Source organism: Salvelinus alpinus, chromosome 6 (assembly GCF_045679555.1).
Source record: "Salvelinus alpinus chromosome 6, SLU_Salpinus.1, whole genome shotgun sequence".
Classification (NCBI taxonomy): Eukaryota; Metazoa; Chordata; class Actinopteri; order Salmoniformes; family Salmonidae; genus Salvelinus; species Salvelinus alpinus.
The window spans coordinates 18,403,860-18,418,293 of NC_092091.1; the positions used below are offsets into that span (position 1 = coordinate 18,403,860).

Sequence of the window (14,434 nt, forward strand, 5' to 3'; positions counted from 1 at the left end):
ATTCCTCTTTATAAAACTGTTTCAGTTCAGCAATATTCTTGATCCGCAACAACATAAAACGTTTGGTTGAGGTTATTGCTGCCAAAGGAGGGTCAACCAGTTATTAAATCCAAGGGTTCACATACTTTTTCCACCCTACACTGTGAATTTTTACACGGTGTGTTCAATAAAGACATTAACATGTAATTGTATGTGTGTTATTAGTTTAAGCAGACTGTGTTTGTCTATTGTTGTGACTTAGATGAAGATCATATCAAATTTGATGACCAATTTATGCAGAAATCCAGGTAATTCCAAAGGGTTCACATACTTTTTATTGCCACTGTATGTGGTAGTGGTGGAATAGGGGCCTAAGGGCACACAGTGTGTTATGAAATCTGTGAATGTATTGTAATGTTTTTAAAATTGTATAAACCGCCTTAATTTTGCTGGACCCCAGTAAGAGTAGCTGGTGTCAATGCAGCAGCTAATGAGGATCCATCAGAAATACAAATACAAAAATTGCATCTAGAAGTTCCTCCTTTGTAATTAGGCCTTCACATGAGTCTTTCTGTATAGCTGTTCAATTTACACTATAAAACAATCCTTACAATCAACTTCAGTTAGAGGAAATGGAGACTGAAATTAAAACATATAGTATCTACTACTCACACCACTCCTCTCAGGATCCCTCCCCTTTGACCCATCTTTCTCTACTTTTTCAGGAACCTCCCTCCTACACAATGCTGTCACATGCCCATAAGCTTGACCGCTGTAATAGCGTAATGTATTCGGCACAAAAGCTCACTCAGGATAACTTATATAGCCTAACATCCCTTGGCAAATGCTATCGAGCAGCGCGCTTTGGCATTGATCAACCAATGGTGTGTTAGATACCACCCACATACATTTACTTGACACACCCTCATTTTCATATTGGAGAAAGAAATATAGAAATCAATAAATTAAGAAATAATATAAATGAATAAAATGAAGAAGTAGATGAATTATTAAATGAATTATTTATCTATGTATGCATTCATTCATCCATTTATGGATGTATATATTTATGTGTGCATTTATTTATTTATTTTTAATTACAGTAGATTTGGTCCGCCATACATTTCCTCTCTTTGAAGGGGAATTAGGTCGAGGGGAGGTACTTTAAGAAGAGAAATTGTAGAAATGGGCGGGGTTTAGCCATAATGATGAATTTGTGGCTATAGTAACTAGTGACGACCTTTTGCAACCGGATGCTTTTGTCGCTGATGCCGGACGTGATGAAAACAACGCGCTATCTGTCTGGCAAACTAGCTACTAAACTTGCATTTTCTACAAAATGTCTAAAATAAAGTTATTGAGGGTTTTCCTCAACGAGAGATTAACAGCTGCTGCTGAGGAGATATTCGGGGTCGTTGAAAAAACTATTGCAGGGTATGAGGAGGAAGTGATCCGTCTACAGAGTCTGCTCGACATTGACATTGTTCTTCAACCTGAGATAAACCTACACATAGCAGGTAGGCCAACCCATTACGTTTGTCTAACTAACTCAACCTTCATTTTATAGGACATTGGAGCAAAGGTAGATATTTTGTAGACTAAGTTTAGGATTAGTCAATCAAAAAGGGGACTTTTTTGACCGCACCTTTTTTAATTTGAACGAAACTGTAAGTTAGCTACATGTTTGTCCATGGTAAAATGGTCAGAATGTGAGTATTGGATCAGAATGATCAACCTTCCGAATGAAGGTAAAGGCAAAGATTGTATTGACAGGAGCGGGCCTGGCCGTTCTGCCGCCTTAGGCGAGAAAAATAATTTCAACCCCGCAAATTACAATAGGTAAGTGTTGTCTAGAGACTTTGAAGGGAAGTTAATTTAAATTTCTTGATGAAATGTGAAAATACATTTTCTGGACGTTGAAAATCAATTTTCCGGAAGTTGAAATCGGGTTCATTTTCGGTTTTGAATGAACGTTGAAAATAAATAATTGCCGCACCAAATCTGAACCAAACAGAGATGGAATTTGATGAATGCCCATCCATGTAGTAGGCCTACCTTTAGTAAAACAGGCAGTTGCATTGGCTTTATTAGTCCGTATTCCTGTGACTAATCAATTTGGCATTTTTTTTATTTAACCAGGTAGGCCAGTTGAGAACAAGTTCTCATTTACAACTGCGACCTGGCCAAGATAAAGCAGTGCGACAAACAACACAGAGTTACACATGGGATAAACGAACATACAGTCAATAACACAATAGAAAAATATATGTACAGTGTGTGCATATGTAGTACGGTTAGGGAGGTAAGGCAATAAATAGGCCATAGTGGCAAAATAAATACAATGTAGCAATTAAACACTGGAGTGATAAATGTGCAGAAGATGAATGTGGAAGTAGAAATACTGGGGTGCAAAGGAGCTGTGTACAGGTGCAATGAACAGTAGGCTGCTCTGACAGCTGATGCTTAAAGTTAGTGAAGGAGGTATGACTCCAGCTTCAGTGATTTTTATTATTGATTTTTTTTTGCAATTCGTTCCAGTCATTGGCAGCAGAGAACTGGAAGGAAACGTGGCCAAAGGAGGAGTTGGCTTTGGGGATGACTAGTGAAATATACCTGCTGGAGCGCGTGCTACGGGTGGGTGCTGCTATGGTGACCAGTGAGCTGAGATAAGACAGGGCTTTACCTAGCAAAGACCTATAGATGACCTGGAGCCAGTGGGTTTGGCGACGAATATGAAGCGAGGGCCAGCCAACGAGCGCATACAGGTCACAGTGGTGGGTAGTATATGGCACTTTGGTGACAAAACAGATGGCACTGTGATAGCAAATTGGATGTAGTCAGAGTAAAATGTTGGAGACTATTTTGTAAATGACATCGCCGAAGTCAAGGATCGGTAGGATATTTACCAGGGTATGTTTGGCAGCATGAGTGAAGGAGGCTTTGTTGCCAAATAGGAAGCCGTTTCTAGATTTAATTTTGGATTGGAGCTGCCTAAGGTGAGTCTGGAAGGAGAGTTTACAGTCTAACCATACACTTAGAATATGTGGACAACTACAAATACCTAAGTCACAACCGTCCAGAGTAGTGATGCTAGGCGGGCAGGCGCAGGCAGCGATCGGTTGAAGAGCATGCATTTAGTTTTACTTGCATTTAAGAGCAGTTGGAGGCCACGGAAGGATTGCTGTATGGCATTGAAGCTCGTCTGGAGGTTTGTTAACACAGTGTTCAAAGAAGGGCCAGAAGTATACAAAATGGTGTCGTCTGCGTAGAGGTGGATCAGAGAATCACCGGCAGCAAGAGCGACATCATTGATGTATGCAGAGAAAAGAGTCAGCCCGAGAATTGAACCCTGTGGCACCCCCATAGAGACTGCCAGAGGTCCAGACAACCGGCGCTCCGATTTGACATACTGAACTCTATCTGAGAAGTAGTTGGTGAACCAGGCGAGGCAGTCATTTGAGAAACCAAGGCTGTTGAGTCTGCCAATAACAATGAAGTGATTGACAGAGTCGAAAGCCTTGGCCAGGTCGATGAAGACTGCTGCACAGTATTGTCTTTTATCGATGGCGGTTATATCGTTTAGGACCTTGAGCATGGCTGAGGTGCACCCATGACCCGCTCGGAAACCAGATTGCATAGCGGAGAAGGTATGGTGGGATTCGAAATGGTCGGTGATCTGTTTTGTTAACTTGGCTTTCGAAGACTTTAGAAAGGCAGGGTAGGATAGATATAGGTCTGTAACAGTTTGGGTCTAGAGTGTCTCCCCCTTTGAAGAGGGGGATGACCGTGGCAGCTTTCCAATCTTTGGGGATCTCAGACGATACGAGAGGTTGAACAGGCTAGTAATGGTGGTTGCAACAATTGAGGCAGATCATTTTAGAATGAGAGGTTCCAGATTGTCTCGCCCAGCTGATTTGTAGGGGTCCAGATTTTGTAGCTCTTTCAGAACATCAGCTGTCTGGATTTGGGTGAAGGAGAAATGGGGGAGGCTTGGGCAAGTTGCTGTGGGGGGTGCAGAGCTGTTGACCGGGGTAGCCAGGTGGAAAGCATGGCCAGCCGTAGACAAATGCTTATTGAAATTCCCGATTATTGTAGATTTAGCGGTGGTGACAGTGTTTCCTCGGTGCAGTGGGCAGCTGGGAGGAGGTTAGATTACATAAACATAACCACATGTAACATGGATTTGCATTAGAATACGCATCAAAACTACCAATGGAAAGTTACACCTCACATAAAACTGATCAGAATTCAGAAGAATGCCAGGGTCATGCCGGAAAAATCATTTGCGGCGTGTGACCTAATACTCCCTATAATGTAAACTCAAATGTATAACTTACAATTAAACAAAATCGTTTGCGCTTATGAATACTGGCTTCAGTAAGACTTTCTGCCAACTTAAAAGCAAATACTTTATGGATTTGTCACATCAGCTTGTAGTGTTGCTAGCCAACTAGCCTGCTGAAGTTAGCCCTACCAGCCTTACAGCTACATTAAAGTAATCCAAAGTTTTGGAAAAACATAATGCCATCGAACCAATGTTACCTGTATATGGAGGTATGTCAGCCAGCTAAATTTAGCCTAGCCAGCTAAATAACCTAGCTAACCAACCATCACAGTCAACATGGTTGAGTAGTAAGCCAGAGAACAACTAGTCTAGCACACGCAGGAACCCACAGAACACAACATAAAAGCCAGCAGAAATAAATTAGCGAGAGCGGAGACTTAGATTTGACGGCAGAGTTAGCTACCAAAGTCAAAGAAGAGCCAAGGAGAGGCCGTTTCATACAGTGAGGTTAATCCACCTTAAATTACCCGGTTTATCTCCATTACTGCTGACACAGCGATGTACCGGTAGGTTGGTAGGATACAGAGTTTGCATGCTTCACATTCATGCATGGCACAGCACCTGGTTTCAGTCAGTCTCATTCCAAATCCTGCCTTGGTCCCTGTGCCCAAGGAAGGGAAGGTAACCTGCCTAAATGATTACCACCCCATAGCACTCACGTTGGTAGCCATGAAGTGCTTTGAAAAGCTGGTCATGGCTCACAACAGCATCCTCCCAGATACCCTAGACCAGGGGTGTCAAAGTCAAATGGACGGAGGGCCAAATAAAAAATTTAGCTACAAGCCGAGGGCCGGACTGTTCGAATGTTCATTGAAAAAATTTTAAATGACGCATATAGTCTAGTGAACCTAATTGAACCTACTGAAAACCTAACAAATATATTCCAATATGATCAGATAAATAAAGCAATATTTTCTTATGGCTCTGTCAGTAATCTTTAATTTTCAACAGACACAAAAGACAAATTTCCTTTATATAAAAATCCCCATAACATGAACATTAAATGAAAGAAACCGGTATTCAAGGCACCATCAGTAGCCTATATTTTCTATTTTAGCAAAAGTGGGCTAAATTTACTTCAAAGAAAAAAACAATAATAGCAATTTTCTATCATCCACTCAACTGAAATATTTTTAAAATATAATTGGATTGAAATACAATAAAATAAAGTGCAAAAATCTATTAATCAAAAACAACACTTTGTTTAAGGAGAAGTAACATGCAGTGAAAACAAATATTAAACTTTAACTTTTAAACTTGAACTGAGTAAAAACTCTAAATATGTGATTGCACAGTAATGTTCACTTGTTTGAGGTTGAGGGTGATACTTGGTGGTGTCCCATCTTTTCCACAAGTTCATCAATGTTCGGGGTAAGGCTCTGAGCTGAGGAAATCCTCAGAATTGAGTGGAGGTGTTCAGCAGTAAGTCGACTTCTGTGTGATGTTTTGTTCAGGTTCATCAAAGAAAACAGTTGTTCACACAGGTATGTGCTGCCAAACATAGACAACGTTTGAGCAGCCTGGATGCGCAGCTGGGGCATTGTGTCGGGGAGGAAACGGGCGAACTCCGCAGCACCCACTGCCGCATATTTTGCCCTCAGTGCATCATTGCATTGGAGGTCAATCAACTCCATTTGGAGGTTTGGTGGTGAGCTTTCCACGTCAACAGCAAATGGGTTACCGAGCAGTTCCAACCTGCTTTTTTGTGCTTCAAAGTCAGCAAATCGGCGTCGAAAGTCAGCGGCAAGCATACCTATTTTATCAGCCAACTGTGCGCTCGGGAACGCACTGGTAGAGAGCTTCTCTTTCATGGTCTGGCAGCTGGGAAAGTGGCTCAAATTTTCTTTCCGCATCTGCGTCTCCCACAGAGTCAGTTTGGTTTTAAATGCCTTCACTGTACTGTACATATCAGAGATGACATGATCCCGACCCTGCAGCTGCAAGTTCATTGCATTCAGATGACTCGTAATGTCACACAGAAAAGCCATTTCACACAGAAACATTTCGTCTCGGAGTTGTGTTGTGTCTTTCCCTTTGCTGTCCAAGAACAGACAAATCTCCTCACGAAGCTCGAAACATCTTTGAAGCACCTTTCCCTGGCTTAGCCATCGCACCTCTGTGTGATAAGGCAAATCACCATGCTCCGTTTCTAACTCCGTCAGAAATGCCTTGAACTGGCGGTGATTCAAACCTTTGGCTCTGATAAAGTTAACTGTGCGCGTGATGATGCTCATTACATGCTCCATTTTCAAGGCTTTACCGCACAACGCTTCCTGGTGTATGATACAATGATAAGCTGTCAGCTCACCTGTCGCGTTTTCCTCTTGCATCTTTTCCCGTATCTTCGCCACCAGTCCGCTCCTGTGTCCACACATCGCAGGTGCTCCGTCGGTTGTCAAACCCACGAGTTTTTCCCAAGGCAGCTCCATCTCATTTACACATCTTGACACCTCTTCATACAAATCATGCCCCGTAGTTGTGCCATGCATAGGACGTAAAGCCAAAAACTCCTCTGTCACGCTTAGGCTGGAGTCCACTCCGCGGATGAAAATTGACAACTGGGCAATGTCAGAAATGTCGGTGCTCTCATCCACAGCCAAGGAATATGCAATGAAATCTTTTCCCTTTTTCACAAGCTGCTCTTTTAGATTGATGGACAACTGGTCTACTCTCTCGGCAATGGTGTTTCTGCTCAGACTCACATTTAAAAAGAGTTGCCTTTTTTCTGGGCAAACTTCGTCACAAACTTTAATCATGCAGTTTTTGATGAAATCCCCCTCCGTAAATGGCCGGGCTGATTTAGCGATCTCTTCTGCCAAAATAAAACTGGCCTTGACAGCAGCCTGGCCTTGTGATTTGGCTTTTTTGAACAGAGCCTGTCGAGATTTGAGGCCTCGTTTTAATTCCTCTGCCTTTTGTAGCCTTTGTTCCATGTCCATATTCTTGTTTTTGTCCGCGTGTTTCGTTTCATAATGTCGTCTCAGATTATACTCTTTCAGTACCGCCACACTTTCTCCACACAGAAGACACACAGGTTTTCCAGCTACCTCCGTGAACATATACTCCGACTCCCACCTTGTTTGAAACCCCCGGTTCTCAGTGTCCACCTTCCGTTTTGCCATTTTTGATGGGTATCTGAAAGTTAATTTTACTGTGATGCTGACGACTGCTGTGCCAATAAATATTGAAATGAAGCAGCCTACTGCTCGGTGCGTCACCGTTGCATTGTGGGAAATGTAGTATTGGTGCGTGTAAAAGATCTGCGGGCTGCCGGCTTGCTGCGGTCTGCGGGCCGGTTCTAATAATAAATCAAGATCATCCCAGGGGCCGTAAAAAACCTTCTCGCGGGCCGGATGTGGCCCGCGGGCCTTGACTCTGACATATGTGCCCTAGACCCACTCTAATTCACAAACCACCCCAACAGCCACAGATCACACTCCACACTGCCCTTTCCCACCTGGACAAAAGGAACACCTATGTGAGAATGCTGTTCATTGACTACAGCTCAGCGTTCAACACCATAGTGCCCACGAAGCTCATCACTAAGCTAAGGAGCCTGGACTAAACACCTCCCTCTGCAACTGTATCCTGGACTTCCTGACGGGCCTCCCCCAGGTTGTAAGTGTAGGCAACAACACGTCTGCCACGCTGATCCTCAACACTGGGGCCCCTCAGGGGTGTGTACATAGTCCCCTCCTTTACTCCCAGTTCACCCACGACTGCATTGCCAAACACGACTCCAACACTATCATTAAGTTTGCTGACGACACAACAGTGGTAGGCCTGATCACCGACAACGATGAGACGGCCTTTTGGGAGGACGTCAGAGGACAACAACCTCTCCCTCAATGTGAGCAAGACAAAGGAGCTGATCGTGGACTACAGGAAAATGCAGGCCATTAACATCAACAGGCCTGTAGTGGAACAGTTCGAGAGTTTCAAGTTCCTTGGTGTCCACATCACCAACGAACTATCATGGTCCAAACACACCAAGACAGTTGTGAAGAGGGCACAAGAAAACCTTTTCCCCCTCAGAAGACTGGAAATATTTGGCATGGGTCCCCAGATCCTCAAAGTTCTACAGCTGCACCATTGACAGCATCCTGACCGGTTGCATCACCGCCTGGTATGACAACTGCTCGGCATCATACACCCCCGCCCTTATTTTTCCCAGAGAGATGTTTATTTGTCGGCGCGATGCACAAAGATTCCCGGTGGCTGTACCGACTCCGACAGCATATCCCGAGAGAGCCATGTTTCCATGAAACAGAGTATGTTACAATCCCTGATGTCTCTCTGGAAAGCAACCCTTACCCTAACTTCGTCTACCTTGTTATCTAGAGACTGGACATTAGCGAGTAATATACTCTGAAGCGGTGAGTGGTGTGTGCGCCTCCGAAGTCTGACCAGAAGGCCGCTCCGTCTACCTCTTCTGTGGCGACGTTGTCTTGGGTCAGCCTCTGGAATCAGTTCAGATGTCCTGGGTGGTTTGGACAAAGTTGTATTCCTCGTCGTAGTGCTGGTAAGTTGACGTCGCTCTGATATCCAATAACACGTAAAGTTTTCTGGGCTAACAATGTAAGAAATAATACATTAAAAAAACTAAATACTGCAAAGTTTCCTAAGGACTAGAAGCGAGGCGGCCCTCTGTCGGCGCCATCTTGTACATACATCAAAGCTAGCTTGTCATTTTTGCGCCACAAATGAGTCGTAGCCCCATCCTTGTGGGTATTACTGCACTGCGTTGCTATTAATGGACTAGCTACGAACAAAGGAAAACTACTACAATGCTCGCTCGATTACCACTACAAAACGCACAGGCGAAGAGGAGATGCAGGTTTTTTTGCATTAATTTACATGGTTTCTACTTTCTGGATGTACAGTGCATTCGGACAGTATTCAGACCACTTTTTCCACATTTTGTTACATTAGCCTCATTCTAAAATTGAATAAATACATGTTTCCCCCCACCAATCTACACACAATACCCCATAATGATAAAGTAAAGTTTTTTTGAAAATGTATTAAAAATAAACTGAAATACCTTATTTACATAAGTATTCAGACCCTTTGCTATGAGACTGGAAATTGAGCTCAGGTGCATCCTGTTTCCATTGATCATCCTTGATGATTCTACAACTTTATTGGCATCCACATGTGGTAAATTACATTGATTGGACATGGTTTGGGAAGACACACACCTGTCTATATAAGGTCCCACAGTTGACAGTGCATGTCAGAGCTAAAACTAAGCCATGAGGTCAAAGGAATTGTACGAAGAGCTTCGAGACAGGATTGTGTCGAGGCACAGATCGTGGGAAGGGTCCCAAAAAAATTCTGCAGCATTGAAGGTCCCCAAGAACACAGTGGCCTCCATCATTCTTAAATGGAAGAAGTTTGGAACCACCAAGACTCTTCCTCGAGCTGGCCGCCCGGCCAAACTGCGCAATCGGCGGAGAACGGCCTTGGCCAGGGAGGTAACCAAGAACCCGATGGGTACTCTGACAGAGCTCCAGAGTTCCTCCATGGAGATGGGAGAACCTTCCAGAAGGACAACAATATTTGCAGCACTCCACCAATCAGGCCTTTATGGTAGTGGCCAGATGGAAGCCACTCCCCAATAAAAGATACATGACTGCCCTCTTGGAGTTTGCCAAAAGGCAGCTAAATACACTCAGACCATGAGAAACAAGATTCTCTGGTCTGATGAAACCAACATTGAACTCTTTGGCCTGAATGTCAAGCATCACGCCTGGAGGAAACCTGGCACCATCCCTACGGTGAAGCATGGTGGTGGCTGAATCAAGCTGTGGGGATGTTTTTCAGCGGCAGGGACTGGGAGATTAGTCAGGATTGAGGGAAAGATGAACGGAGAAAAGTACAGAGTTCCGTGATGATAAACCTGCTCAGGACCTCAGACTGGGGCGAAGATTCACCTTCCAACAGGACAACAACCCTAAGCACACAGCGAAGACAACGCAGGAGTGGCTTTGGGACAAGTCTCTGAATGTCATTGAACATCTCTGGAGAGACCTGAAAATAGCTGTGCAGCGACACTCCCCATCCAACCGGACAGACCTTGAGGATCTGCAGAGAAGAATGGGAGAAACTCCCCAAATACAGGTGTGCCAAGCTTGTAGCATCATACCCAAGAAGACCTGAGGCTGTAATCGCTGCCAAAGGTGTTTTTAACCAAGTACTGAGTAAAGGGTCTGAATAGTTATGTAAGTGTGATATTTCTGTTTTTATATTTAATAAATGTGCAGCTATTTCCCCAAAAAATGTTTGCTTTGTCATTATGGGGTGTTGTGTGTAGGTAGATGTATTTAAAAAAAAAAAAAATATTTTAGAATAAAGCTGTAACATTAAAAAAAAAGTCAAGGTCTGAATACTTTCCGAATGTACTGTATGTAGTGTACCTCCAGAGGAAGTAAGATTGTTCTTCATCGTAGCTATTACCCAATCTCCCACGTTTTTAGATCATTGACTTATATTCCCTAATTGTTATTTGAACGTTTTCTAAAGAAATTAAGAATCGTTTTGCAACCCTGTTTGTAAACTTTCAGCTTATATTTTTCAGTGATGAAGAAAGATATGGTTGTCCCATGATAGGGTGGGGTATGCAAAATGGGTTAACTTTGTTTTGGCATTCATGGGCAAAAATGTATGGAATGTTTTGTTAAAATCAAAAGGGGTGCAGTCAAAAAGGTGATTTGAATTCATATAGAAATACCATTTCTTTATTTTACTAGCAGAAGTTAATTATTGCAGGCGTACCAGACAGGAGGTAGTTCAGCAATGTCATTGACTTTTCTATTTCTTCCTTTCTTCCAGATGTCCAGGAGCTCAATCTCTCTGTCTCTGAAGAGGAGGTTCCCCCTGAGCAGCAGCAGTGTGAGCAGGAGTGGAGCCCCAGTGTGGGACAGGAGGACCCAGAGCCCACACAGATTAAAGAAGAGCAGGAGGAACTCTGGACCAGTCAGGAGGAAGAGCAGATTCAAGGGCTTGAGGCAGAGACCATAAAATTCATATTCCATCCTGTCTGTGTGAAAAGTGACCGTGATGAAGACCCAACTCAGTCCTCACATCTCTATCAAGCCCAAAAGGAGGGAAATGGAGAGAGAGACACACTACCCAGTACTACAACTGAAAATATCAAAACAGAACCTGGTGGAGAGGACTATAGGGAATCAGAACCAACCAGTGTCTCTCAGCCTTTCTTTGGTGTAAATCCAGACTGTTCTGCAGTTCAGAGTGAAAACAGTCAAAGTGTCAGTGGTATGGAGACTGGAGGACCTCCGTCAGGTTTTAAGTCAGTCAAATCAAAGAGAACAAAGATGATAAAAGGACAAATGTCCCATATCAATAGTAAGGGTTGGACATTTACACAGTTGTCCCTCCTGAAATCACCCAGTCAAAGTAATTCTACTCCCTGTTGTTGTAAGTTGTGTGGCAAGTCTTTTCATCAAATGGGTTCATTAATTAAACACGTGCAAATTCATAAAGATAAAGGTATTTGTGGTGTTTGTGGAAAATGTTTTCAGTCCACAGAAAGTATGGAAGATCACTTCCGAACTCACATTACAGCAAGTTTTTGTTGTGATGTTTGTAGTAAAGGATTCAGCAAGAACAGTAAGCTGATAGTGCACATGAGAAGCCACACAGGGGAGACTCCATTTCGTTGTTGTCATTGTGGCAAAGGATTCAAACAGAATGGAAGTCTAAAAATACACATGAGAATTCACACAGGGGAGAAACCTTTTTCATGCCCTATTTGTGGCACATGTTTCAGTCAGAATGGAGATCTAAAAATACACATGAGGATTCACACAGGGGAGAAGCCTTATAGCTGTTGTCATTGTGGCCAAGGATTCAACCAGAAGGGAAATCTAAAAACACACATGAGGACCCACACAAGAGAGAAACCTTATCGCTGTCATGATTGTGACCAAGGATTCAGCACTGGCAGCGCTCTGAAAAGACACATTATGATTCACACAGGGGAGAAGCCTTTTTGCTGTCCTGATTGTGGAAAAACATTTAATCGGAGTGGACATGTAAAATTACACATGAGGACCCACACAGGGAATAAATAATATCATTGCCATTTTTGGCAAAGGATTCAGCACTAGTGACCTTCTGAGATGAAACATGAGGATTCATACTGGAGAGAAACAGTATCCATAGTGACTGGTAAAGGATTCTGCACTGGCACCAATCTGAAAGTGCTCTTAAGGACTCATAGCGAGAATAGATACCCTCAACTTAGAAAATGATTTCCCCAATCCAGTATGTTAAATCAGACACAGTGAGAAAACACTGTCTTTCATTTAAAATTGATAGAACAGTCATGAGAGGGAGAACTTAATGGTGTGCTGTTTGGGGAAAGAAGATTGAGAATCACATTGTAACTTCCACTTGTGAGAGGAGATGCCCCTCAGAACACTACTCATGGGTGAATAAGATATGATGGAATTACTGCTTGAACGTAAGAACTCCATCACTAACAGAGAGCAGTTGTTAGTTATAGGATGACAAGACATTTGGGAAACTGTCCTCCCTTTGTACTTAAAACATTTTTGTTTTTTAAATCTTCTACATTATGTACACTGAGTGTACAAAACATTAGGAACACCTGCTCTTTCCATTAAATAGACTGACCAAGTAAAACCAAGGTGAACGCTATGATGCCTTATTGATGTAACTTGTTAAATCCACTTCAGTGTAGATGAAGGGGAGGAGACGGGTTAAAGAAGGGGTCTGCAACTAAATATTCAGGTGTTCCTAATGTTTTGTATACTCTATGCTTTGATGTTAAAGTACTTTTCACCATCAGTTACTTTGGTTTTGTGTCCTTCAGTGTCCACGGGAGCTGAAAGAATCCTGTACACATGCCATTTTATTGTTACTAGTTTTATGAGCCTGTTGCCAATATCCACTGAGGGGGAAATTTCACCAGCATTAAGAAAACTGGTGAAAAACTCAAGTGGACCCATTCATATACATTGGCCTTGTGAAACATGTTTTTCTTCATCCAGAGATTATATGTTTTTTTCCACAACAGAATAAATGTTGATAACCATGTTCATTAAAGTGTCTTTACCTGCTCTCTTCTCCCTCTTCTGACAGTGTTCAATTATCAGTTGATCTTGTGTTGCTAGAAAGCTCCATTTAAACAAAACGTTTGAGATTAAAGTGCATTTTTAAACATGGGAAACATCTAAATAAAGGTTTGATTTTATTATCTAATCAGCAACCTATAAAATTGGTATGCATTTTAAAGCACTTTAAAGGTCCAAGAAGTATTTCATTGTTTGTCTTCTCATGTGCACTGCATAATACTTTGCTGCAGTTTTTTTTTTAAATGCAGCTCTCTTCCTCCCTGATCTGAGAGGGTTGGATTGACGATAGCAGTACAACCTTTCTCGTATCTAATTACATACCCATCAATTATAATCTCAAGGAAGGAGGATGTGCTTTGTTGTCAGGCTTTTTCAAGTCTCCCACTTATCATAAAGCTGTATATTTACTACAGTGCATTCGAAAAGTATTCCGACCTCTTGACTTTTTTTTACCTTACAGCCTTATTCTAAAATGGATTAAATCTTTTTTCTACACACAAAAGACAAAACTATATATGTATATATATATTTTTTGCACATTTATAAAAATCAAAAATGTAATAGCACATTTACATTAGTATTCAGACCCTTTACTCAGTACTTTGAAGCACCTTTGGCAGCGATTACAGCCTCAAGTCTTCTTGTGTATGACGCTACAAGCTTGGCACACCTGTATTTGGGGAGTTTGAGAGGCTGGTAACTCTAATGAACTTATCCTCTGCAGCAGAGGTAACTCTGGGTCTTCCTTTCCTGTGGCAGTCCTCATGAGAGCCAGTTTCATCATAGAGCTTGATGGTATTTGTGACTGCACTTAAAGAAACTTTCAAAGTTCTTGAAATGTTCCGGATTGATGTTTGTCTTTGCTTATTTGAGCTGTTCTTGCCATAATATGGACTTGGTCTTTTACCAAATAAGGCTATCTTCTATATACCACCCCTACCTTGTCACAACACTCCTGATTGGCTCAAATGCATTACGAAGGAAGGAA

At 42.4% G+C, this 14,434-nt stretch overlaps 1 protein-coding gene across 1 annotated transcript; it reads left to right on the forward strand.

The window, feature by feature from the left end:
* Positions 1-1,189: 1,189 nt before the first annotated feature.
* Positions 1,190-13,541, forward strand: LOC139578278 (gastrula zinc finger protein XlCGF57.1-like). Its single transcript, XM_071405676.1, has 2 exons — positions 1,190-1,496; positions 11,159-13,541. Exons 1-2 carry the CDS (start codon positions 1,319-1,321, stop codon positions 12,418-12,420), a joined length of 1,440 nt encoding a protein of 479 aa, XP_071261777.1. The 5' UTR covers positions 1,190-1,318; the 3' UTR covers positions 12,421-13,541.
* Positions 13,542-14,434: the final 893 nt, after the last annotated feature.